Source organism: Phocoena sinus, chromosome 10, assembly GCF_008692025.1.
Source record: "Phocoena sinus isolate mPhoSin1 chromosome 10, mPhoSin1.pri, whole genome shotgun sequence".
Taxonomy (NCBI): Eukaryota; Metazoa; Chordata; class Mammalia; order Artiodactyla; family Phocoenidae; genus Phocoena; species Phocoena sinus.
Genome location: NC_045772.1, coordinates 50,857,513 through 50,885,504, shown reverse-complemented (window position 1 = coordinate 50,885,504; position 27,992 = coordinate 50,857,513). Strand labels below are relative to the sequence as shown.

Here is a 27,992-nt window from a genome sequence, read left to right as displayed (position 1 = left end):
TAGTGCTGGCACATTGGTGGGCAGAATCAGGGTCCCAAAGACTTTGGGGCTGTTGCCTGCCCACTGAGAGATGAAGCCAGACCCTGGGAGTAGTACCAGACTACTAGCAGTTAGAGGTGTTTCCTGGAGTTTGACTGCAGGGCCCAGGGATCTCAGAGCTCATTTCAGATTGTTGGTGTTGTCAGGGGCCATTCCTGACAGTTGGTCATGGGTCCAGAGTGTCTGGAAGGTTGTATTAGCCTGCTAGTGGGCAGAGCAGGGGGCCGAGTCCGGGTGGGGATGTGTCCTCACCCAGTTAGTTGTTTGGCCTGTGGCATCCCAACATTGGAGCCTTCAGGCTGTTGGATGGGGCCAGATCTTGGTGCTAATGATCCAACATGTCAGCCACCTGGAATGTTCACACAATTGAATGTTCCTCAATGTCTGACACCAGTGTCTGTGTCCCCCTGGGTGAGCTGCTGCCATCCCCCTGCCTCTCCAGGACAGTCTACAAGACCAGCAGGCAGGTCTGGCCCAGGCTCCTATCAAATTACTGATTTTGCCCTGGGTCCTGGTGTGTGTGAGATTTTGTGTGTGCCCTTTGAAAAGTGAAGTCTCTGTTTCCCCCAGTCCTGTGGGGCTCCTGCAGTGAAGGCCTCTTGGCCTTCAAAGCCAAATGCTCTGAGGATTTGTCTTCCCGTGCCAGACCTCCAGGCTGGGGAACCTGATGTGGGGCTCAGAACTGTCACTCCTCTGGGAGATCCTCTACAGTATAATTATTCTCCAGTTTGTGGGTCACCCACTTGTGGGGTATGGGATTTGATTATATTTCAAGTCTTCCCCTCCTGTCTTGTGGTACCTTATTTATATCTTTAGTTGTAGAAGATCTTTTCTGGTAGGTTCCAGGCTTCTTCACAGATGGTGGTTCTGTAGATAGTTGTTACTTTGGTGTGCTCACGAGAGGAGGTGAGCTCAGGGTCTTTTACTCTGCCGTCTTCCACACCTACTCTGTACTTTTATTGAATTTATTCCTAAGTATTTTATTGTTGATCCTATGAGAATATAATTGTTTTCTTTTTTTTAATTGGAGTACAATTGCTTTACAATGTTGTTTCTGCTGTACAATGAAGTGAATCAGCTATACGTATACATATATCCCCTCCCTCTTGGACCTCCCTCCCACCCTACCCCCATCCCACCTGACTAGGTCATCACAGAGCACCAGGCTGAGCTTCCTGTGCTTTATAGAATATGTGTTTTCTTTATATTTGGTTTGTTCATTGCTACAGTATATTCAATTGATTTTTGTATATTGATCTTATATCTTGCTAAACTCATATTAGTTTTAATAGGTTTTTTAGTGGATTCCTTAAGGTTTTTGTATACACAAGATTGTATCATCTGCAAGTAAAGTTTTACTTCTTCCTTTCCAATCTAGTTGCCTTTTATTTCACTTCCTTGTCATACTGTTAAATAGAAGTGGCAAGAATGGACACCCTGCCTTGTTCCTGTGAATTTACAAAGCCTGCTAGGCAATCTGCAAAAATGAAAACGTTGGGACTATAAGGTAATAGTTTTTTTTAAGATAGCATGATGAAAATTTATAATTTTAATAGTTTCTGAAAATGTATTTTATAGAATACATATAATGTTCTCAGGGTAGATGTGATCCTTGAGTTAAGATCAAGCTTTGTCACCTAAAGTAAATGTACCATTAGTCTTGGAGGTGTTCCTGTTTTAGCGTCTTCACATATGTGTCACATCTCTTCTCATGAAAGTACTGGAATGTAGATATGACCTTCAGTATTATAGGTGGGGAAACTGACTCACAGTAATTAAATTTTATGCCACCACTGAGTGAGTACCAGAGCTGGACTTCAAGTCCAGATCGAATTTCAAAACCTAAGCTCTTCCTGCCCTTCCATGTTCCTTTTCAAGTTTATGGCAAAATCTTGCCCCGTAGAAAATTATGTAACTATAGGTATTGTGTAGGGCTCAGTCTAGAACACTAAAATATATTCAAAGCACCAAAAAAAAAAAAAAGTTTTTCTTTTGGCTTTTTAAAATCACTGTTTATTCCATTTGGGAGAGGGTTTTTTTTTCCATACAAATATTTGCAACAATTTTTAATTCCCCAAAACCATACATAGACGATAAATACCATGCTATTAAAGTATTAAATTTGTACAAAAATACTTTACAGTTTAATACTTGTTTGTTACAAATAAAAATACATATTTCAGTGACTCCCCTCCTCATCTTATTTTTTTCCTTAACATGATTCTGCTTTATACTTTCTTGCCCTGGCAGTTCTGAACTATGATTGAAATAATATATTTCTTTGCACAAAAAAGGTGAACTTTTTCCTTAAACAAAGGACACAGTGTTCAAATGCTTTACCTAAGCAGTTGTTTGAATTATTGACCAAAATAAAAATGTTTGGAAAATAATTGTTTCAGTATGGAGATTCTACAATTAATATACAGATCTATTTTTTTATATTCACCAAATAACAGTTATTAGTGTAACTATTCAAAATATCTGAACAAATGAAAACAGTTGCTGACAAACATTAAAAGCAACTGTCACAATTTATTGCTTTGAGGGATGGTAATAATTGGCAATGCATTTTGTGAAAAATGTATTTACAATTTCGGTAAGTGGCATGGCTCAGAACAAAAGACAGTCCAGTGTCATTTTTAAGTACATGTGCTGTACACCCCTCAATATAATCAGTTTTCTCAATATAATCAGTTTTCAAAACATGTCTGTCAAGCAGTATGAGTTTGATTTGCCTATCAATCAAGATAAACCTCATTTTAATAGACTCTTCATTCTCAAATTCTTAGTCTTGAATTTTAAAAATAAGATAACTAATTCTCAGTGTTGCTAAACACCCTAATTCATTATCAGAGATTTTTCAGCTATTAAAAATGTGTCCTTAAAAAAAAAAAAACAGGTCACAAGACATATCCTGTTTGATAATTTGTTGCATAGGGAATAGCATACATCTTAGTTAAAATCATTCCTATACTTGGGCAAAACATTTACCACCACCTATTATGGTTGTCTACGTGCATCATTGCTGAAACGTTGTAAGATGATTTTATACCTGTACCCCTCCCATAGCAGCAGTCCCAGCAGTTCACCAAACTAGCTCTCCTAGTACAGCCAGCTTTATGAAAAGCCTTGTTGGTTAAATTCTCGCATGAATGACTTTGTAGTAAGAAACTGATTTCAAAGTGAATTAAGGAAATTATCATAGAGAACATTTTCAAACAGATATTTCTCTTTTTAAAAAGGAATAGGAAGATGGACCTGTAAAAAATTTCCTCTGATGTTAATTGTAGAGAGGGGTGGCCTACTTGTTTTTCTTTTTCGCTACCCTTGGTCTTGGCAGGGGATTGCCTGTCATATACCATAGTGATCACCAACAAAGAAACCTCTTCACTTGAAAGGGGAAGTGAACATGAGCCATGAGATTTAAAAGACCCCTGTGCTTGCAGTTAATGCCACGTGATTATCTGTGCTTCAAATGTCACAGAAATCTTAAAGGGATTTTTTTTTTTTTTTTTTTTTTTAGCACCATGTAGATATTGTCTTTTGTCCTGCTTTGTAAAAAGCATCGCTATAATGTATTAGTGGGTTCTCGTATCTCCAAATTACCACCGTGGCTCGACTGCTGGAAAAAAGCACTGTTCTGTTCACTCCATTCTCCTCCTGGTAGAGTCTGTTCTATGGACTTCTGTGAAGCCAGGGGGTTTCTACTAATAACCAGGTCCAGCTTATTACCAGATTCTGCTATGAGGGGCACAACAAGGCAGCAGTCAAAGTCTCTCGTTCGGACATGATTAACCTGAAAGGTCAAGAAGCGCCATTTTGAATTATCGTTATAGACATAAGATGATTCCCAAAACCCAGAGAAACATTTCAGACATAACAGGTTGATTGATTAAAGTCTTGAAAGTGTTTAAATGAGCACTCTGTACAGAGCGGTCTATCCTGGCCCTGACCACACTATAACATGGGTATTGGCTTACTTTACTCTCTGCTACTAAATTGTAAGGCCCTTGAGAGCAGGGAACAGGGACACATCCCAATGTCCCCATGCTGAGCAGATCGCCTTATTCATGGCAGGTGCTCCAAGTGCCAAATATTATCCCTAATTTACAGATGAGGAAAGTAAGGCACATAGTGGTTAAGAGATTTGCCTGAGATCAGAACTTGGCAAGTGGTCCAGCTAGGATGCTGGTGAGTGGTCCAGCGAGGATGTAATCTCAGGCAGTCTGGATGATTCCAAAGCTCGTGCTCTTGACCATGATACTGAACTACCTCTCTCGGTCATGAGCCCACCCCCTCCTCAGCTTACACATGCGTTCATCTTCTTTCATGTTTCCTTATTTTTTTTTAACATCTTTATTGGAGTATAATTGCTTTACATCGTTGTGTTAGTTTCTGCTGTGTAACAAAGTGAATCAGCTATACGTATACTTATATCCCCGTATCCCCTCCCTCTTGTGTATCCCTCCCACCCTCCCTATCCCTCCCCTCTAGGTGGTAACAAAGCACCGAGCTGATCTCCCTGTGCTATGCGGCTGCTTCCCACTAGCTATCTATTTTACATTTGGTAGTGTATATATGTCCATGCCACTCTCACTTCATCCCAGCTTACCCTTCCCCTTCCCTGTGTCCTTAAATCCATTCTCTACGTCTGCATCTTATTCCTGTCTGCCCCTAGGTTCTTCAGAACCATTTGTTTTTTTAGATTCCATATATATGTTAGCATACAGTATTTGTTTTTCTCTTTCTTCACTCTGTATGAGATTATGTTTCCTTATTCTTTTCCCCCTAAAAGTTTAAAGAATCATACATGCTGCTTCCATTCCTTGACTTTTCACTCTCTCCCCAATCTTCTCGGTCTGGGACCTGACCCTTATATATTATATAAATGACCCAATTGTCCAACACAGGAATGGTGTCTTGAGTTCTCATCCCTTTTGGCCTTTACCTACTCATCCTTAAAACTCCTTCCTGGGCTCTTATGACACCACCTTGTTTTGACCTTTTTACCATTTTAACTGCTCACTTTCAGTCCTTTCCTGCCTTTACTTCTTCCTGTCCTTTAAATTTTTTCTTAGAATTCTGTCTTTAGTTCTCTTCTCTTCCTTACTAGAAATCCACCATAGGCAACTTTATCCAAGTCCATGCCTTCAGTATCCCAGATCTTTACTTTTGGCTGTAACATCTGTCCTGAGCAACAAATGCAAGCTGCCGGCTGCCTCACAGACTGCTCTGCCAGGATGCACTGAAGGCATTAAAGACTCAGGTCTGGTACACGTGTCTTACCCTTACCTACCTGGTCGTCTTTCCTGTGATCCTCCCCTTCACCCTACACCAATCCACCTATGATATAATTGTAGTCTTTCTAAATTATAAAATATGTCATTATTCTGCTTAGAAAATTAATATACCTCCAGAATAAAGTCCAAGAGCTTTATCTTGGCTTTCAAGGCCCTTCACAATGTGAGTCCAGTCTACTTTTATAGCCTCATCTTCCATAAAAGTAAGTATAGCTCTAATTTATAGATTAGGAAGACAGGTCAAATAACTTGTCCATAGTTATTTATTCAGCAAATACTAGAGTATCTATGGAAAATAAACGTGTTCCTTACTCTTAGGACAAGAGTAATTGCTATATTGCCATGGTAAAAAGATCACCAGAATTGGTTTTAAAACTATCTAATCAATCAATGACAACTTGCTCAGTGAACACGTGTCTGAAAGCCAGCCAATCAGTGCAGCCTCATGCTTTGAAAGGCAACTGTTTAGGGACAGACTCAATCCACTTGAACATACTTTCAAGACTGATGGCAACCCTCTCCTCTTACTGCAAAATGCTCTTTCTAAAAACTGTACGTAAGATTAGGAATTTGCTTTGCTCAGTGAAACTATACCTGACCACCATCGTACTCCTAGTACTTAATAGTAAACAAGGTTCAGCTTTTGGGTTTTAGACATTGTGTGAGATACTGATATCGATCACTGTATAATGGGAAATGGGAGAATAAGGTACTAGCCCTGTTCTCAAGAAGTTTAGAATCTGCTGGGGAATATATACAGGGAAACAGGCCGTTTCAGTAACCGGTAAATTCTACTAAAGGAAAAAGTGCCTATCCTCTATAGGAGGGGCCTCTAATCTCGTCTTGAGGCAAAGGAGGATGGGTGGACACTGATCAAATACAAGTTCCCAATTAATTTCTAAATAAAATTCCATCTGAGGTCTTACCTGTAAGAGCCTATCATAGGGCTTTAGGCCACCAAGATCTCCTGGCCCAGCTGGGCGAATATTTTTGACATATACTCCTTTCTCCAGCAAGCCATCTGCTACACTGAACCCAAAGTCCTCCATGTCAGAGCCCTTGTACAAGGTCACCTGGAAAATGAGAAAATGTGAAGGGGGTATTTAGGTAGGTTGAGGACTTTTGCTTGTGAAATTTCTTGATGAACCATCTTTTCAAACTAATTTCAATATAATAGATTTGTAATAGATTAGGCAGCTCCCCCCAATCTTGAAGCTTTTTCCATTCTCTAGGAACAGCCTTGGAATTTGCCAAGTCCCACCCAGACCTGGAAAAGGAGGAGAAATGCTGGAGAGTTCTGGTCTCTTTTTGTTTTTTTACTTGCAGTCATCAGGTGTATATAGGTGAGAAGTTCCCAAGGGCAGGTTCACTTCTCCTGGAGCAACCCCTAGGTGTTGGGAGAAGCTGGGGTTAGCCCTTTGCAGCTGGATATCAGGATTAGGCCAAAGGCCTTTCCTTCCTGTTCACTGTGCCTGGTGCTGTGTTCGGTGCTCAGCATATCCTCTGCCTTTGAGCAAGAGCCAGGAAGTCCACCATTTTATTTTCTCTAGTATCCCAGTCAGTGTTTCAGTACTGTGGGCAAGAAATGTCTTAAAAGGGAGAGCAGCCAAGACGGCAGAGTAGAAAGGTCCTGAGCTCACCTCCTCTTACGAGCAAATCACACCTACCTGCAGAACAACGATAGATGAAAAAGACTGGAACCTACCAGGAAACATGTTCTACAATGAAAGGCAAAGAGGGAACCACAAGATGGAACCACCAGTAGACTCGTGATGTAATCAAATCCCATACGTCCTGGGTGGGCGATCCACAAACTGGAGAATAATTATACTGCAGAGGTTCTCCTCCAGGAGTGAGAGTTCTGAGCCCCACAGTCAGGCTCCCCAGCCCAGGGCTCCTGCACCAGGGAAATGAGCCCCCATAGCATTGGCTTTGAAGGCCAGTGGAGCTTAAATGCAGGAGCCCCATGGGACTGGGGTAAACAGAGACTTCACTCTTAAAGGGCACACACAAAATCTCATGCACACCAGGACCCAGGGCAAAAGAAGCAATTTGATAGGAGCCTGGGCCAGACCTGCCTGTTGGTCTTGGAAAGTCTCCTGGAGAGGTGGGAGGTGGCTGTGGCTCACCCTGGGGACACAGACACTGGTGGCAGACATATTGGGGAACATTCAGCCACATGAACACTACTGGTGGCTGACACATTGGATCATTAGCACCAAGACCTGGCTCCACCCTACAGCCTGCAGGCTCCAGTGCTGCGAAGCCTCAGGCCAAACAACTAACTGGGCAGGGACACAGCCCCACCCATCAGCGGACAGGCTGCCTAACCACTTCCTGAGCCCACAGCCACCTCTGGACTCATGCCAAGACAGGGCCCTGCCTGCCAGAGGGCCAAGACCCAGCTCCACCCACCAGTGGGTAGGCTTGAGCTCTTCTCTCCAGGAAGCCTGCACTAGCCTCGTGATCAGCCTCACCAACCAGGCGACAGACACCAGAAGCTACAGTCCCACAATGCAGGCTGGACGCTACCCCAGGGCCAGCTGAGGCCCGGCCCGCCCCACTAGCAGGCCAATGCAAACTTCTGGACACCAGAGACCCCATACCCAGCTCTATTAGGAAACCACCACCCCCACCAACCAATGATCTGAAACGAGTTCTGGGATCCCTGGGCCATGCAAGCAGACTCCAGGAACCATCTCTGCCTGCCAGTAGTCCAGCACTAACCCCAGGATCCGGCTTCACTTGCCAGTGGGTGGGCAACAGCCCCAGAGTCTTTGGGACCCTGTCCCTGCCCACCAGTAAGCCAGCACTACCCCTGAGGCCTACTAGGGTTGCACAACCTTGTCACCTTGCCTGGTGACAAGGCCCCACTAAACAGTACCAGCAGCATCTGCACAAGGCAGGGTCTAGCAACCAGCCAAGCCCACCAGACTGCCCACACACTCAGCCTACCACAAAGAAGGACCCATGCAGCCCTCTTAGGGGGAACCCCTAGAGCATATAGCTTGGGTGATGAAAGGGGAGTACACTGCTGGGATGCATAGGATACCTCCTACAAAGGGCCACTTCTCCAAGGTTGAGAAATGTAATTAACCTCCCACAGACATAAAAACACAAACAGTAACTAAGACAAAATAAGGTGGCAGAGGACTATGTTCCAGACCAAGGAACAAGATAAAACTCCAGAAGAACTAAATGAAATGGAGATAGGCGATCTACTCGAGAAAGAGTTCAGAGTAATAGTCATAAAGATGATCAAAGAACTCAGGAGAAGAATAGATGCACAGAGTGAGAAGTTAAAAGTTTTAAACAAAGAATTAGAAAATATAAAGAATGACCAGAGGTTAAGTATACAATAACTAAAATGAAAAACTCACTAGAAGGAATTAATAATAGACTAAATGATTCAGAAGAACAGATCAGTGAGCTGTAAGACAAGAGTAGCAGAAATCAGTGCTGCTGAATAGAAAAAAAGATAAAGAATGAAAAGTGGGGACAGTTTAAGACACCTCTGGGACAATATCAAGCATATTAATATTTGCATTATAGGGGGTCCCAGAAGGAGAAGAGAGAAAGGGCCCAAGAAAATATTTGAAGAGATAATAGCTGAAAACGTCTCTAACCTGGCAAAGGAAACAGGTACCCAAGTCTACGAAGCACAGAGTCCCATACAGGATTAATCCAAAGAGGAACAATACCAAGATACACTGTAATCAAAATGACAAAAAGAGAATACTCAAAGCAGCAAGGGAAAAGCAACAAATAACATACAAGGGAACTCCCATAGCCTATCAGCTGATTTTTCAGCAGAAACTGAAGGACAGAAGGGAGTGGCACAATATATTCAAAGTGACGAAAGGGAAAAAACCTACAACCAAGAATACTTTACGCATAAAGGCTCTCATTTAGATTTGATAGAGAAATAAAAAGCTTTACAGACAAGCAAAAGCTAAAACAATTCAGCACCACCAAACCAGCTTTAAAACAAATGTTAAAGCAACTTCTCTAGGCAGAAAAAATAAAGGGTCACAACTAGAAACAAAATTACAGGAGGAAAAAGCTCACCAGTGAAGGCAAACATACAGCAAAGGTAGGAAATCATCCACACACAAAGTCAGTAGAGAGGTTAAAAGACAAAAGTAGTACTGTCACCTGTATGCACAATAAGCAGGTAAGGGATACATAAAACAATTTGATGTAAAATACAATATCAAAAACAGAAATCATGAGGGGAGGAGAATACAAATGCAGGGTATTTAAAATGCTTTTGAAATTAAGAGATCAGCAACATCAAACAATCAGGTATGTATACAGACTGTTATATAGAAACATGGTAACCACAAACCAAAAATCTATAATAGATATACACACAAAAAAGAAAAAGAAACCCAAAATAACACTAACAATAGTCATCAAATCATAAGAGAAAAGGAGGAGGGAAGACCTATGAAAACAAATCCGAAACAATTAACAAAATGGCAATAAGAACATACATAGTGATAATTAACTTAAATGTAAATGGACTAAATGCTCCAACCAGAAGAAGCAGACTGCCTGAAATGGATACAAAAAAACTAGACCTGTATATATGCTGCCTACAAGAGACTCACTTTAGATCTAAAGACACATACAGACCGGAAGTGAGAGGATGGTAAAAGGCATTCCATGCAAACAAAAAATCAGAAGCAAGCTGGAGTAGCATACTTAGATAAAATAAACTTTAAAGACTGTTACAAGAGACAAAGAAGGACACTACATAATGATCAAGGAATAAATCCAAGAATAAGATATAACAATTGTAAATATATATGCATGCAACACAGGAGCACCTCAATATATAAGGGAAATATTAACAGACATAAAAGGAGAAATTGACAGTAACAATAATAGTAGGAGACTTTAACACCCCACTTTCATCAATGGACAGATCATCCAGACAGAAAATCAATAAGGAAACACAGGCCTTAAATAACACATTAGACCACATGGACTTAATTGATATATATACAGCATTCCATCCGAAAGCGCAAAATACACATTCTTTTCGAGTGTGCGTGGAATATTCTCCAGGATAGATCACATGCTAGGCCACAAAACGAGTCTCCATAAATTTAAGAAAGCTGAAATCACATCAAGCATCTTTTCCAACCGCAATGCCATGAGACTAGAAATCACCTACAAGAAAAAAGAATTGCAAAAACTGCAAACACATGGAGGCTAAACAATATGCTACTAAACCAATGGATCACTGAAAGAGGAAATCAAAAAATACCTAGAGACAAATGAAAATGAAAACATGATGACCCAAAACCTATGGGATACAGCAAAAGCTTATAGTGATACAAGCTCAGGAAACAAGAAAAATCTCAAATAAACAACCTAACCTTACACCTAAAGCAATTACAAAAAGAAGAACAAACAAAACCTGTAGTAGAAGGAAAGAAAGCATAAAGAGCAGAACAGAAATAAATGAAAAAGACTAAAAAAAATAGAAAAGATCAATGAAACTAAAAGCTGCTTCTTTGAAAAAATAAACAAAATTGATAAGCCTTTTGCCAGACTCATCAAGAAAGAAAGGGAGGGACTTCCCTGGTGGCACAGTGGTTAAGACTCCACGCTCCCAACACAGGGTGTCTGGGTTTGATCCCTGGTCTGGGAACTAGAGCCCACATACATGCCACAACTAAGAGTTTGCATGCCACAACCAAGAAGCAGGTGAGCCGCAACTAAGGAACCCACTTGCTGCAACTAAGAAGCCAGTGAGCCACACCTAAGGAGCCCTTGAGCTGCAACTAAGGAACCCACCTGCAGTAACTAGGGAGCCCACTTGCTGCAACTAGGGAGCCTGCGTGCTGCAACTAAGACCCAACACAAGCAAATAAATATAAAATAAAAAAATAAATATTAAAAAAATACACAGCACCAAAAATAAAAATAAAGAAAGGGAGAAGGCTCAAATCAAAACAAGAATGAAAAAGAAGTTACAACTGACACCAAAGAAATACAAAGGATATTAAGAGATTACAATGAGAAACTATACAGCAATAAAATGGACAACCTAGGAGCAATGGACAAATTCTTAGAAAGGTACAATCTCCCAAAACTGAACCAGGAAGAAACAGCAAATATGAACAGAACAATTACCAGTACTGAAATTGAATCAGTAATTTAAAAACTCCCAAAACAAACAAAAGTCCAAGACCAGATGGTTTCATTGGTGAATTCTACCAAACATTTAGAGAATAGTTAACACTTATCCTTCTGAAACTATTCCAAAAAACTGCAGAGGAAGGAACACTTCAAACACATTCCATGAGGCCACCATCACCCTGATATCAAAAGATATCACAAAAAAACAAACTACAGACCAATATCACTGATGAACATAGATACAAAGATCCTCAACAAAATACTAGCAAACCAATTCCAAATAGTAGCAATGCCTTAGAAGGATCATACACCATTGTCAAGTGGAATTTATCCCAGGGGTGCAAGGATTTTTCAATATCTGCAAATCAATGTTAAAAAGTTGAAGAATAAAAAGCATATGATCATCTCAATAGGTACAGAAAACACTTTTGATAAAGTTCAACACCCATTTATGATAAAAACACTCCAGAAATTGGGCATAGAGGGAACCTACCTCAACATAATGAAGGCCATATGACAAACCCATAGCTAACATCATATTCAATGGTGAAAAGCTGAAAGCATTCCCTCTAAGATTAGGAACAAGACAAGGATGCCCACTCTCACCACTTTTATTCAACATAGTTTTGGAAGTGCTAGCCACATCAATCAGAGAATAAAAACAAAGGAGTCCAAATTAGAAAGGAAAAAGTAGAACTGTCACTGTTTGCAAATGACATGATAATATAGAGAGAAAATCCTAAAGATGCCAGTAGAAAACTACTAGAGCTCATCAATGAATTTGGTAAAGTTGCAGGATTCAAAATTAGCATACAGAAATCTGCTGTATTTCTATACACTAACAATGAACTATCAGAAAGATATTAAGGAAAAAATCCCATTTACTACTTCACCAAAAAGAATTAAATACGTAGGAATAAACCTACCTAAGGAGGCAAAAGACCTGTACTCTGAAAACTATGAGACACTCATCAAAGAAACTGAAGATGACAGATATACCATGTATATCTGTATATACCATTTTCAAACAGATGAAAAGATATACCATGTTCTTGTATTGGAAGAATCAATATTATTAAAATGATCATACTACACAAGGCAATCTACAGATTCAATGCAATCCCTATCAAATTACCAATAGCATTTTTCACAGAACTAGAACAAAAAATGTTTGAATTTGTATGGAGGGAATTCCCTGGTGGTCCAGTGGTTAGGACTCAGTGCTTTCACTGCTGTAGCCTGGGTTCAATCCCTGATTGGGGAACTAAGGTCCCGCAAGCTGCACAGTGTGGCCAAAAAAAGAAAAAAAAGAAAAGAAAATTTGTATGGAAACACAAAAGACCCCAAATAGCCAAAACAAGCTTGAGAAAGAAGAATGGTATAATGGAATCACTCTGACCCCAGACTATTGTACAAAGCTACCGTATTGAAACAGTATGGTACCAGCACTAAGACAGGCACATAGATCAATGGAACAGAATAGAAAGACCAGAAATAAACCCACACAATTATGGTTAATTACTCTATGATAACAGGGAAGAATATACAATGAGAAAAGACCCTCTCTTCAATAAGTGGTGCTGGGAAAAGAATGAAATTAGAACATTTTCTAACACCATATACAAAAATAAACTCAAAATGGATGAAAGGCCAACATGTAAGACTGGATACTATAAAACTCCTAGAGGAAAACATAGGCAGAACACTCTTTCAGATAAGTCGCAGCAATATTCGTTTGGATGTGTCTCCTAGAGTAATAGAAACCAAAGCAATAATAAACATATAGGACCTAATTAAACCTAAAAGCTTTTGCAAAGCAAGGGAAACCATAAATAAAATGAAAAGACAACCTACGGAATGGGGGAAAATATTTGCAAGTGATGCAACTGACAAGGGATTAATTTCCAAAATATTCAAACAGCTCATAGAGCTTGATATCAAAAAGACAAATAACCCAATCAAAAAACAGGCAGAAAACCTAAATAGACATTTCTCCAAAAACATACAGATGGTCTACAGGAACATGAAAAGATGCTCAATATTGCTAATTATTAGAGAAATGCAAATCAAAGCTACAATGAGGTATCACCTCACACTGGTCAGGATGGCCATCATCAAAAAGTCTACAAATAACAAATGCTGGAGAGGGTGTGCAGAAAAGGGAACACTTCTACGCTGTTGGTGGGAATGTAAGTTGCTGCAGCCACTATGGAAAACAATATGGATATTCCTTAGAAAACTAAAAATAGATTTACCATATGCTCCAGCAATCCCACATCTGGGCATATATCCAGACAAACCTATAATTTGAAAAGACACTGGGTTGGCCAAAAAGTCTGGTTAATGAATAGGTTGTTCAATAAAGTTCTTGGTAAAAATGAAAAATGTGTCTTTTATTTATTACTTAAAACCAAAAGAACTTTTTGGCCAACCCAATATGTGCACTCCAATGTTCACAGCAGCACTATTTACAATAGCTAAGACATGGAAACAACCTAAATGTCCATCAACAGATGAATGGATAAAGAAGGTGCGGTATACATACAGTGGAATATTACTCAGCCATTAAAAAGAAGGAAAAATGCCAGTTGCAGCAACATGGATGGACCTAGAGATTATCATACTAAGTGAAGTAAACCAAAGATAAATACCATATGATATCACTTATATGTAGAATCTAAAAAACGGATACAAATGAACTTATTTACAAATAGAAATAGACTCATAGACATAGAAAACAAACTTACAGTTACAAAAGGGAAAGTCGGGGTGTGTGGGATAAATTGGAAATTTGGGATTATCAGATACACACTACTATAATATAAAATAGATCAACAACAAGGATCTACTGTATAGCACAGGGAACTATATTCAATATCTTGTAATAACCTATAATGGAAAAGAATCTGAAAATGAATATACATATATATATATATATAACTGAATCGCTTTGCTGTACACCTGAAACATTGTAAATGAACTATAGTTCAATTTTTTGAAAAGTCTTAAAAGACCTGAAAGTGCTCCTGTAAGGAACACCCTCCTCTGGGGCCTGCCTTCAGTAGCTCCCTCAGTCCTTGTCCTGGGTTTGGTTTAGCAATTCCAGGCATTCCTGGAAATGCCAGGGTTTGCAAATCCACCATTCTCAGCTGTGGGCCTCAGCTTGTTCCCTCTGCATTAAGGCAGTACCACCAGCTAAAGCTTCGCCCAACCCCCAGTCCTCCTCTGACCACCTGCAAGAGTTAGTCTGAGGTTTACACGTTCATCAAATGTGTACTGAGTCCCTCCATGTGCTAAGCCTGGTTCCGGGTGCTGGGAAACAGCAGTGAATGAGAGAGAAGAGGCTGCCTTCTAGAGGCAAACACATTAATGTGTAATGTTCACTGAAACCCACTGTGCTGGACACGCCAGACAACATACTCAGCACATGACACTCATTTAACATTTAATGTGACCGCTATTTTTAGTAAGGTTTGCTGCATGCCCTCCATAAAAACTGATGCACACATCAAGGAATAATTTGGGCTTAGTTTTTAACTCTAATTATTTTAAAATGTATGTTTTGGGACTTCCCTGGTGGTCCAGTGGCTAAGACTCCGTGTTCCCAAAGCAGGGGGACCGGGTTCGATCCCTGGTCAGGGAACTAGAGCCTACATGCTGCAACTAAGAGTTTGCATGCCACAACTAAAGATTCCGCACGCTGCAACTAAAGATTCCATGCCGCAACTAAAAGATCCTGCATGCCACAACTAAAAAGATCTCACATGCTGCAATGAAGATACCGCGTGCCGCAACTAAGACCCAGCACAGCCAAATCAATTTTTTGAAAAAATGTATGTCTTATTTATTTTAACACACATAATATCTAAATACATTCTTGTAGAAGAGTCAAAAAATTCAGAGCTATACAGGGCAAAACGTGAATATTAATACTCTTATAGCAGGTTTATACCAAGTTATTTTACTTCAGAGAAATATGGAATATTGAAGGAATACAAAAGTGGTCATTTGTGGATTTTCATCTCACTGGACAGACAGCTAAATATCAAGCTGGCTGCATCAGTTCTAATCACCAGGCAGCCCTAGTGGTTACTGCCATATTAGAGATTAGGAAATTCAATTTTATAGACGTTAAACAACTCGCCCAAGATCACGAAAGTATTGAATGGTGGGGCCGTCTCTGTCTGACTCCAGTCACTTAACCGTTATATTCTATTGCCGCTCAAGTGCCTTATTTCATAGATTCTAAGATGTACTTTTTTTTTTCATACTTTAAATTCTCTGAAATCAGGCTGTGTTTTATAGGCCATGGTAATCTTAGGACCTATGAAATAGGGTATATCAACATCTCACCCCTACCTGCCTCTTTCCAACAATACACTAGAAGGAAAGGGGCCAGAATTTTGTTACATATTTACTTTAAGAGAAAAAAAGCTGTGCCTTGCCAATTACAGGTTGTCCTGATCAGAAGCATCAACATCACTCAGGAGTGTGTTAAAATGCAGAATCTCAGCCCCTGCTCTGAATTGCCATCTGCCAATTTCTGTGCACGATGAAGTTTGCTCTGTGTGGTACTTCACACACCAGAGGGGCTATTACATGTCCTGAAAAGGAAGAGAGGGAACTAACACTTAATGACACTCTTGGCAGGCTCATTCCATCACTGTGCATAGATGAATGTGCGTATGTGTGGGTGCACACGTGTGCACTGGACCCTATGATGTGCTAGGCACTGTTTGAAGGACTGAGTGAAAGAAAGATACAGCAATAAACACAGCACAGCCATCATGAGTATACAGTCCCGTGACCATATCTGACTTAACCCTCCTAACAATCCTGCAAGAGGGGCAAGAATCACAGTTTTAAATGAGGTAGTGTATATGAAGTCTCAAAACCTGAAATGACCTGATATCTGTGGAAGGATCACTTTTGTGGCACTCATTTATACAAGCATAGAGTAGAAAGTCCTACTTTACTATAGAAGAGATGTGTGTGTTTTAGCAAAATCCAGCTCCCTGAATCTGACATGTACCTTGATGATGCATGGGGAGAAGTTAAACTGTATGAATGAGAGCACCCTTTCCCCTCAAAGAAAAACTCATCAGGAGGAGAGGAGATGTCTTTGTTGGTAACCTGGGCTCAGGTAAAAGGCTGAGGAGAGTATGTGGGAGATGCCCTGCCAAGCTCCTCGAGGAGGGCAAAGATCTTTGTTTTTTTCACTGATAATATCCCAAACTCCTCTAATGGTACCTGCCACACAGTAGGGCTTGTAGTTTGTCGAATAAATGAAACGACTGGTTCTGACATACCATGTGGTTGCGCTTGGAAGCTAGTCAGAACTGACCATCACGTGCTGTCTGAATGGAGTGGGATTTAGTTCTGAGGGTCAAGCCATGCCCCGCCTCCCGGCCCCAGGGCGGGCCATGCTGGAAACGAGCAAGGCAAAAAGCTGCAGGGTGGCTGGCGTGGATGGGGCCCGGAAGGACAGAGCTCCATAGTGACACCGTGTGGCCACGAGAGGTGAGAGCACCTCTGACGTTAGAGCCAGGCCTGCCCTGCCTTGAGCTGAGGAAGCCCCATTCTTGCACGGAGAGTAGGGTGGGATGGAGGGTCCTCCAGCTCAAGATTCTGGACTGCTTGCTAATAAGGCTGTGGGACTTGACTGATTAGCTTAAAAAGCAAACCAGGGCTTCCCTGCTGGCGCAGTGGTTGAGAGTCCGCCTGTCAATGCATGGGACACGGGTTCGTGCCCCGGTCCGGGAGGATCCCGCAGGCCGCGGAGCGGCTGGGCCCGTGTGCCATGGCCAATGAGCCTGTGCTCCGCAACGGGAGAGGCCACAGCAGTGAGAGGCCCGCGTGTAAGGCCAACTGGCCCGAGGCAGGGAAACACAATCAGATTCACAGGTTGCATCAGACCGAAATTCTCCGGACCACCCAGTTCCAGAAACTGACCTGGAGACATTCCGGACCACCCAGTTCCAGGAACTGACCTGGGGACTTTGCACCCGGCCCAGCCTTCCCGCCTTTCCAGGGGCGGGACTAACGGTCCTCCAGGATACCCGAAAAGACCACCAAATAAGGAATACCCTGCGCCCTCCCAGATTCACCACACCCCTTTCCCTTCTTCCCCTATAAAATCTTGCCCAACCCTCGACCGGGTTCGACTTCTCTGGCCCCTTTCTCTCGGACCAGTGAACCTCGCCCGGGAGCGCTCCCTAATAAAGCTCACTTGAAGCTTTCCTCTGTTTCGCGGTGCCGTTGGTTAAGATCCGACCTTACATTTGGTGCCGAAACCCGGGAGGGGTACCAAGCCCCGCGGGTTACCGCGCGGGCCGCTCCTCCCCTCCCCCAGGAGACAACCAGGGAACCTCTACTCATCCACCCGATCCGGCAGAAAACGGGGTAAGTCCCCCTCCCTTGTTCCCTCCGACCCCCAGAGTCCCTGCCCACCGGACCCCCTGTCCCTAATCGCGGCCGCGTCAGGGATTCCTCCGTCCTCTCTCCGGGCCTCGGGCAACTGTGGAGACGTCCCAATTGCCTGACCGCTCTCCGACCCGCCGGGCCTCGGGTGATTGTGGAGACGTCCCAATCTCCTGACCGCCCTCCAACCTGCCGTGAATTGGAGACTGAGACCAGGGACGCCTCTCTCCCTCTCCATTCACTCAGGGACAGACTGGGGGTCATGGGAACCTCACAATCGAAACCAGATCCTAAGACGCCCCTGGGGTGTCTCCTAGCCAATTTTACAGCCCTCGGTTTCTCCCAAGATCTCCATTGCCGACGGCTTATTTTCTATTCCACTGTGGCCTGGCCACAATATCCTCTAGACAATCAATCCAAAATGGCCTCCTGAAGGGACTTCCGATTTTAACATCCTCTGTGATCTAGATAATTACTGCCGCAGGACGGGCAAATGGTCCGAGGTCCCCTATGTTCAGGCCTTCTGGTATTTACGCTCCCGCCCTTCCCTCTGCGTCTATTGTTCCACTTCCCAGATCCTTCTTGCCAAACAGACATCTCCTATATCCAAGGCCCTAATTTCCTTTGACGATGACCCCTCTCCACTAGCCGACCCACCCGAATCTCTTGCCTCTCCCCCCTCCAGAGCTCCTCTCCAACCTCCACCCTACCCTGAAGTGGTCCCTCCTCCCGAACCCGCTCCGGCCCCTCCAACCGTTCCCCCGCCTCCCTCGACGGTTTCTCCTCCCACGCCCCTTGCTTCGCCAATTAGTGCACATACACGCTCTCACGACTCCCAAGATCCACATCTCCTCTGCCCTCTGAGGGAAGTAGCAGGAGCGGAAGGATTAGTTAGAGTTCATGTTCCCTTTTCTCTCCAAGATCTCTCTCAAATAGAAAAGCGATTAGGCTCCTTTTCTGCCGACTCTTCCCGCTACATCAAAGAACTTCGCTCTCTCTCTCAAGCTTACGATCTAACCTGGCACGATATCTTTGTGATCCTATCTTCTACTCTGACCCCTGACGAGAGGGAAAGAACTCAAACTGCTGCCCGAAACCATGCAGATCAGGTTCACCTTACCGACAACTCCATGCCTGTCGAAGCGACTGCCGTACCTGTCACCGATCCAGGCTGGACTTACCAGGATGGCCAAGATGGCCGCCGTAAACGCGACCTCATGATCCAATGCCTCCTGGCTGGCATGCAGGCTGCCGCTCATAAGGTAGTCAATTTTGAAAAACTAAAAGAGATAACCCAAGAACCTAACGAAAATCCAGCTATCTTTCTCAATCGCTTTACAGAGGCCTTAACTCTCTACACCCGGCTGGATCCCGACACCCCGGCAGGGGCAGCGGTCCTAACCACCCATTTTATCACCCAATCAGCCCCGGACATCCGAAAGAAATTAAAACGGGCAGAAGACAGCCCTCAAACCCCTATTCGAGATCTGGTAAAAATGGCCTTTAAAGTCTATAATGGTCGTGAGGATTTGGCAGAATCCAGCCGACAGGCTCGGAGGCACCAGAAGGTGGCCCTCCAAACCCAAGCTCTTGTAGCTGCCCTAAGGCCGGCCATCTCCCTTGGATCACAGCATCCACGGGGTCCGCAAAAGGCAACCCCGCCAGGGGCCTGCTTCAAATGTGGAAAAGAAGGCCACGGGGCTTGCCAATGTCCCAATCCCCGACCTCCTTCTAAGCCCTGTCCCAGCTGTAGGCTAACGGGCCACTGGAAGAGTGACTGCCCTACGACTGGCCCTCCCTCAGCGTCTCCACGCGGGGGGCAGGCCGACCCAACGGCATTACCACTCGAACTGCTGGGATTGGCTGACGACTGACGGCGCCCGGACTCGGAGACCCCCATCACCCTCGCCGAGCCCAGGGTAACGCTACAGGTAGCGGGTAAGTCCATCTCATTTCTGGTGGACACGGGGGCTACCTATTCGGTCCTGCCTACTTATTCCGGGCCAGTTTCTCCTTTCCAGATCTCGGTCATGGGTATTAATGGCAAACCATCCTTCCCACTCCAGACCGGTCCACTCCCATGTCATATCGAAGGACCCCTCCAAATTTCCATCAAGGCCCCAATTTCCCATCTCTGAGACTCACCTTAGGGGCCTACAACCTATTATCACCAGACTCCTAAACCAGGGACTCCTTATCCCCACTGACTCTCCCTGCAACACCCCCATCCTGCCTGTCCGCCAGGCCTCTGGGGATTATCGCCTGGTCCAGGACCTCCGAATAATCAATGAGGCCATAATTCCTCTCCACCCAGCAGTACCAAACCCATACACCTTGCTCTCCCATGTCCCCCCATCCACAACCCACTTTACGGTTCTGGATCTCAAAGATGCCTTTTTCACTATCCCCCTACATCCCGACTCCTATTTCCTCTTCACCTTTACCTGGACGGATCTGGACACTCATACTTCCAGTCAGCTCACCTGGACAGTTCTTCCCCAGGGCTTCCGTGACAGTCCTCACCTCTTCGGTCAGGCGCTGGCACGGGACCTCACTTCCTGCTCCCTTACCCCCAGCACACTCCTTCAATATGTAGATGATCTCCTCCTTTGTAGCCCATCTCTCAGCCTCTCAAGACAACATACTGCAGATCTCCTCAATTACCTTGGCTCTCGCGGTTATCGGGTCTCCCCAGCCAAGGCTCAGTTATCTGTATCTTCTGTAACCTACCTGGGGCTCCACCTTACCCCTACCACAAAAGGTCTAACAGCCGACCGCACCCGGATCATCTGTGAACTCCAGCCTCCGGAAACAGAGGAGCAAATTCTCTCCTTTTTGGGCCTTATAGGATTTTTCCGACACTGGGTCCCTAACTTTGCTCTCCTCACTAAACCCTTATATCTAGCCGCTAAAGAAATCCCTCAAGGACCCCTCACCTCTCCTTCCGCCGTTCGACAGGCCTTTCTCACCCTCCGTAACGCTCTGATATCTTCTCCTCCCCTTTCTCTGCCCAACCTAAACCGATCTTTTCACCTTTTTGTGGATGAACGGGCCGGAATAGCCACTGGAGTCCTTGCCCAGCCTGTAGGGCCTTCCTACGGCCCCGTGGCTTACCTCTCCAAACAGCTAGACCCAACTATTCGGGATGGCAACCATGCCTTCGGGCCCTAGCAGCGCAGCCGAACTGGCCAAACACTCAAACTGACTCTGGCCCACCCACTAACCGTGTTTTCCTCCCACCGGCTGGTCGATCTCCGAGGCCACAAGTCTCTCTCCCTCCTGGGCCCCTCCCGCATCCAGGAGTTCCACCTACTATTCATTGAAAACCCATCTATTTCTCTTGATCTCTCCCCTCGCCTGTACCTGGCTTCCCTCCTGCCTATCTCTGGCACCGGGGGTTTTCCATCCCATTCCTGCCCTCATGTCATAAAAGCCTTCAAACCACCAAGAGAGGGACTCTTTGACACCCCTCTTTCAAATCCGGACCAAACTCTCTTTGTGGACAGTAGTTTGATACTCGGTCCTGACGGACGCTGACGGGCAGCCTGCGCGGTGGTAACGATCTCAACTATTATCAAGGCTAACAGCCTCCCAGAAGGAACGACCTCCCAAAAGGCTGAACTAATCGCACTTACACGAGCCCTCAACCTTTCCAAAGACCAAAGGGTTAACATCTACACAGACTCTAAATATGCCTTTCTCATTGCACACAGCCACTCAGCACTATGGAGGGAACGTGGATTTCTGACCACTAAGGGATCTCCAGTGGTCAACGCTTCCCTCATTGCAAAACTCCTGGAGGCCCTCCAGCTTCCTAAAGAAGTAGCAATTATCCATCGCAGGGGTCATCAACTCCCATCCAACCCAATAGCACAAGGTAACTCGAAGGCCGATTCCGTGGCCCGAGAGCTTACAAAAGGGGATCCTCCAGCTCCACTCCTATTTTTTTTACCAGTCCTACCCAACCCACATATACCCCGCACAAGGAAGCTGCCTTACTATCAAAAGGGGGACACAAAGACAACAAAGGATGGATTTTTATAGACAACAAAATTGCCCTACCTCTGGCCCAAGCGGCCAGCCTCCTATCAGACATCCATAAATCCTTACACATTGGTCCAAAAGCAATGTTCCGTTTTTTGGACCCCCTCTTTCATCTGCCAGGACTTAGAGAGGCCATCTCAAAGACTCACATGGCCTGCCAAACCTGCGCATCCGTCTCCCCACAAGGAGGCCTACGGCCCCGAATTCCTACACGCCAGATGCGTGGACATCAGCCTGGTGAAGACTGGCAGATCGACTTTACCCATATGCCACGCTGCAAATGCTTCCGATATCTGCTCACTATTATTGACACCTTTTCAGGTTGGATCGAGGCCTATCCAACAACTCGAGAAACGGCAGACACAGTCGCCACCATCCTGCTTCAACACATCATCCCCCGATTTGGTCTGCCGATCTCCATTCAGTTGGATAACGGACCCGCCTTTGTCTCTCAGGTGGTTCAACAGGTATCAGAGGCTCTCCAGATCACCTGGAAACTCCACATGCCCTACCACCCCAAATCATCTGGTAAGGTTGAACGCGCCAATGGGATCTTAAAAGACCACCTCACCAAACTGTCCCTTGAGGTCCGTGTCTCATGGCCCGATCTGCTTCCTCTAGCCCTTACCCGAGTCCGAGCCTCACCTCGGACTCCTACTGGCCTCAGTCCATTTGAACTACTTTACGGCTGCCCTTTCCTCCTTCACAACCTACCAACCCAGAGTCCACCCCTAGCCTCCTACCTTCCCTACCTCTCCCTGCTTCGCCGTCTTCTCCGCGAACACGCTGACCGTCATCTACCGACAGTGACTGTCTCTGAAACTTCCTCTCTCCCTCTACAACTCGGCGATAGCGTCCTCCTCAAAGAATTACACCCTCAATCTCTCAAGCCACGGTGGACAGGCCCCCATATGGTGATCCACACCACTCCCACGGCAGCTAATCTCTTGGGACACCCCTCCTGGTACCATGTTTCCTGCCTGAAAATGGACCCAACTCCAGAGACTTGGACGGCCCTACCGCTAGGTCCCATGAGACTATGGCTTGTCCGTCACACTGTCTCTCCTCCTGCTGCTCCTCCTGCCACCCAGGACTCACCAGATGTCCCTATGGCGCTTCCATGTCCATGGGACATGGCAAGCTAAAGGTCGGACCCACACCCGAGTCCTGGGCACGGGAGACTGCCAACCAGATGGGTGCCAGGCCTTGGTAACAGTCCAAATCCCCATCTCTAACATAGAAGGTGTTCCCCTCGGATGGTCCACCCCCGCTGTCTGCTTCACTTACGATCAGACCCGAGACTACCGTCAATGGTGGAATGAGACCTATGGGGGTGCCCCTATCACTTATGTAACATCCATGTGGCAAAACTAGATACCAGGAGCTCGCTCCGACAATCCCACCTGCTCACCACAAATGGCAAGGGTCAATTATTCATCAACATCAAAGATCCCTGGGAAACAAGATGGGTAAAAGGGGTACAAGGAAAAATCTACCAATGGGCAACTGATGCCTACCTTGTGGGCTCTATTAGGGTCTTTCGCTCATATATCAGTTTGATTCCCAAAGTTATCCAACAGTTGAGCAAACAAGCCACTGTCATCCAGGAAACAGAACAAGCCCTAAGACACCAACTACCTCACCCCGAACACAAAGAGGATCTTTTTTCTTGGTTGACCCTCGTCCGTCAAGCAGTACAGATACTCAGCCACACAGGAATAGGTAACATCTCCGACTGCTTTCTTGGCCGGCCACCCTTAGCTGCTGTCCCACTCGACCAGCCCTTCAATTCTACTTCCCACACCTCCCAAAACCCACCTTTTTCCCCGTTAAAAGTCCCCATATTCCTTGATTCAAAAAATCTCACCATCTATTACGGCAGCCGCCCAAATCTAGCTGATACTGGGTTTCTTTGCAACTCATCCCTCACGGTAAGCACATCAATTAAAGCACCACCAGGCACGTTTTTGTGGTGTAATGGTTCCCTCACAAAAGAGATCAATTCTTCCTCCCCCTTCCCATGTATCCCCGTTACTCTCGTCCCACAACTCGCACTGTATAGCCAAGCCGAATTTTCCTCGCTAATCACGCTGCCCTTTACCCGACGGAAAAGAGCTATCTTTCTTCCTCTGGTCGCAGGCATCTCTCTCGCCTCCTCCCTGGTCGCTGCAGGCCTCGGGGCGGGGTAGCGGGGGGAGCTCTAACACATAGTGTTTCAACATCCCGCGACTTAGAACATAAACTCCAGCTAGCCATTGAAGCCTCCGCCGGCTCCATCTCCTCTCTCCAGCGCCAAATCACCTCCATAGCCCAAGCCGCTCTCCAGAATCGACGAGCCCTGGATCTCCTGACGGCCGACAAAGGAGGTACCTGCCTCTTCCTACAGGAGGAATGCTGCTATTACATCAATGAAACAGGACTCGTCGAAGACAATGTAAAAGCCCTCCATCGCTTAAGATAAGACCTCCAACGCAAACACCAACAGTCCGCCTCCCCAATTCCCGATTGGTGGCGATCCTGGCTAACACCAATTTTAGGCCCCTTAATTCTCATCTGTATCTCGCTCACGTTTGCTCCCTCTTTTATTAGGTTCCTTCGCAGGCGCATGGAGGAAGTCTCCTGGGTGGCCACAAAACAAACGCTCCTCGGTCCTTACACCTTGCTTCCTACAGGACCCCCACTGGTCTCCCCTAAGCCTCGGACCTCTGGTCGCCCGACTCCCCTTTCGACGCCCCCATTCAGCATGAAGTAGCCAGAGATCAGAACGCCGCCCCATTACACCAAAGATGTCGGGATGTAAGGCCAACTGGCCCGAGGCAGGGGAACACAATCAGATTCACAGGTTGCATCAGACCGAAATTCTCCGGACCACCCAGTTCCAGAAACTGACCTGGAGACATTCCGGACCACCCAGTTCCAGGAACTGACCTGGGGACTTTGCACCCGGCCCAGCCTTCCCGCCTTTCCAGGGGCGGGACTAACGGTCCTCCAGGATACCCGAAAAGACCACCAAATAAGGAACACCCTGTGCCCTCCCAGATTCACCACACCCCTTTCCCTTCTTCCCCTATAAAATCTTGCCCAACCCTCGACCGGGTTCGACTTCTCTGGCCCCTTTCTCTCGGACCAGTGAACCTCGCCCGGGAGTGCTCCCTAATAAAGCTCACTTGAAGCTTTCCTCTGTTTCGCGGTGCCGTTTGTTAAGATCCGACCTTACACCGCGCAAAAAAAAAAAAAAAAAAAAAAAAAAAGCAAACCAGATGCTACTGTCTCCACCTAGTTAGAGGAGCAGATCATACAGACGGGGAAATGAAAGCTCAGAGAGGGTTAGAAACTTGCCCAAGGTAAACAGATAGTAAGCAACAGAGAAGTGGTTCAAACCCAAGTGGTTGACTGCAAAGCATGGATATTTGCACGGCATACCACCTCTTTATCTAGCACGTGGTTGCTTAATAAATATTCATTGCAGAGAAGATATTTTGAGCCCCTCTAGAATTATGATTTTGCCTTAGGCCATAGGACAGGAGAGTTTTACGTGAGGTGGGAATGTTACTGAGATGTAATTGAGATACAGCTCTGTAGAAGTTTAAGGTGTATCACATAATGACTTGACATACATATACTGTGAAATGATTACCACAATAAGTTTGGTTAGGAGAAAGTTGTTTTTTTTGGCCATGCAGCAAGGCATGTGGGGTCTTAGTTCCCCTACCAGGGAACGTGTGCCCCCTGCAGTGGAAGTGTGGAGTCCTAACCACTAGACCACCAGGTAAATCCTGAGAAATCTATTTTTTAAGGAAAGATTTCAAACATATTCAAGAGCAGAGATGCTAGGACAATGAATCCTCATATACTCATCACTCAGATCCAACAAGAGCTCACTTACTTCATCCCCCCCGTCTTTTATCTTCTTTGGGGGAGTATTTTAAAGCAAATGCCAGTCCTCATGTCATTCCACCCTTACATAACTCAGTATGAATCTCTTAAAAAATATACTCACTTTTTTATACAACCTCAGTGCCATTAACTCATTCACAAAATCAGCACTTATTCCTTGATATATTCTAATATCTAGTCTATAATAAAATTTCCCTGATTGTCTCAAAGTGATTTTTAGAGTTAGTTTGTTCCAGCAAGGCCCACGCATTGGTGTTAGGTCTCTTAAATGTCCTCTTACCTAGAGCATGCCCCCATCCTTTTTTCCCTGTGCTACTGACTTATTGTTGAAACTATGTCATTCGCTCTGTAGCATGCCCTTCTGTGCCCCATATTCCTTTAAAAGGAAATTAGCTCTGGTTGCTTGAGTTGAGTCAGAATCAGCTTTGGGGGGAGGGGCAGATCACAGGTAGGACAATGTGATTCCTATAACAACACATCACTCAGTGTCTAGTTGTCCCACTTTGGGTGGGTTCGGGTGATGACAGTTTAGTTCTTCCATCATAAGGTTCCCCATTAAACTTCAATTTAATAGTTTCATCCATTGATGACCGTTGTCTGAATCAATAATTTTATTAGGGGTTGCAAAATGATAATCTTTTTATGATCTCTTACTATCTTCTATATGAGCTAGAATTCTTTTGTAAAGAATTCTCATTTCTTCAATTAGTGCTGTTTGGTTACTCTGAAGTAGTTTGTACAAGAAAGGCAAAATGAATGCTAATTCATTTTTAAAATAGGGAATCAGTGCAGTGAATATTTCCAATGGTGTCCCAATGAGGGTTTTTTTTTGAGGTGAGGGGTAAGGGAATGACCTTTTCAAAGTACATTATCAATATGAACCTATGGGTTTTTATACATATGATGTTACGATCAATTGCATCATTCTTTTGGGTGCTCAAGTTTCCTCGTCTTTGGCCAAGGAAAGTCCTTCATATTGACTTCATGTTGTCCTTTTGATATGACCCGTTTGCTCTGATAAGTAATTTGCTTTCTGGCACAAGATATCATAGACTCACCATGAATTTCCTGCCTTGATTGGAGGAAACACTTCTGGTTTACATTCTAGTCCCTTTCTTCCCAAACTCACGTTCCTTTCTCAAAGGGAGGAAGGGGAGGAACAGGGAGAGATGGGTACAAAGGAGGAGGGAGTGGCAGTGACAAATAGCTAATACGGTTGGTGATAGTCTGCTATTCTTGGGACTCTGTTTACTAGTGGATGAAATTACTCTACTCCAAGGTCCCTGCTTATATGCCTCTCTTTGGCTTTGTCTGTGGGATCTCCTGTCCTTATGCCCCCTTTCCATCTTTGTTCCTAGTCAGGTTCTATGTGACAAGCAGCACAAATGGGGTGGAAGGTGGTGCATTCTAGTTATCTCTGTTTCACTAGGTATAGGTTTGGAGAGAATTCCCATGGACCCTCTGCAAATGGCTGGTAAGAGGACTGGCATCTGCTCTGCAAGCCAAGCCATACTCTTCAGTCACATCCGAGAGTCACAAAGCCTATGCTTGCAATGGACATTAGGAAGCCCAACTCTGTCTTAGCCCTGAGATATGTTTCTCAATACAGTGAACCTGAACCCTTGCATTTGGGGTACATTTGGTGTGGGCCTCAAGTAATAGTGAAGTTCTTCATTGCTCAGTTGGCCTGTGCTGCTTGGGTGTTTGCTCCACAGGCCAGAACCCAGAAGGGGCAGAAGGATGAGTGTCACCAAATACTGCCAACACCAGGCAGTAGTAATCCGTTAACCACAACAGTAGAGAAGGGATGTCAACCAGAGCAGGTGAGCGGATTAACCCATTAACTGTAAAGTCACAGCTGTCGGCTAAGAGGCTTGGCTCTCCTGAGCCTTAGACTTGACGATACAGCTTTATGGCAAACTCTTCAGGACGAGAAGCTAATAAAAGGTTTAAAGTTGAAAGTAATCTGTTTCTCTAGAAAGATTTCCTAAGGTTAGAGGAGAGTGAATTTTAATAGCCAGCCCTATGGTTCTCCTGGAAATAGCGTGGAAATAGCAAACAACACAATGAAATTTTAAAATGATACAGAGGTAAGATTCCAGGAATCAGTAATTCACAAATATAGGACACACAGCTGCT

At 44.7% G+C, this 27,992-nt stretch overlaps 1 protein-coding gene across 4 annotated transcripts in view; it reads right to left on the bottom strand.

The window, feature by feature from the left end:
• Positions 1-3,509: 3,509 nt before the first annotated feature.
• Positions 3,510-27,992, bottom strand: part of GRIP1 (glutamate receptor interacting protein 1) — a 702,730-nt gene continuing 678,247 nt past the window's right edge. For all 4 annotated transcript variants that reach the window (XM_032645739.1, XM_032645736.1, XM_032645737.1 and 1 more), the window contains 2 exons: positions 6,266-6,412; positions 3,510-3,835 (listed from right to left, as the gene is read on the bottom strand). In XM_032645739.1, coding sequence (XP_032501630.1) covers positions 3,608-3,835; positions 6,266-6,412 — 375 coding nt within the window. In that variant the 3' untranslated portion in view covers positions 3,510-3,607. The remainder of the gene's footprint in view (positions 3,836-6,265; positions 6,413-27,992) is intronic.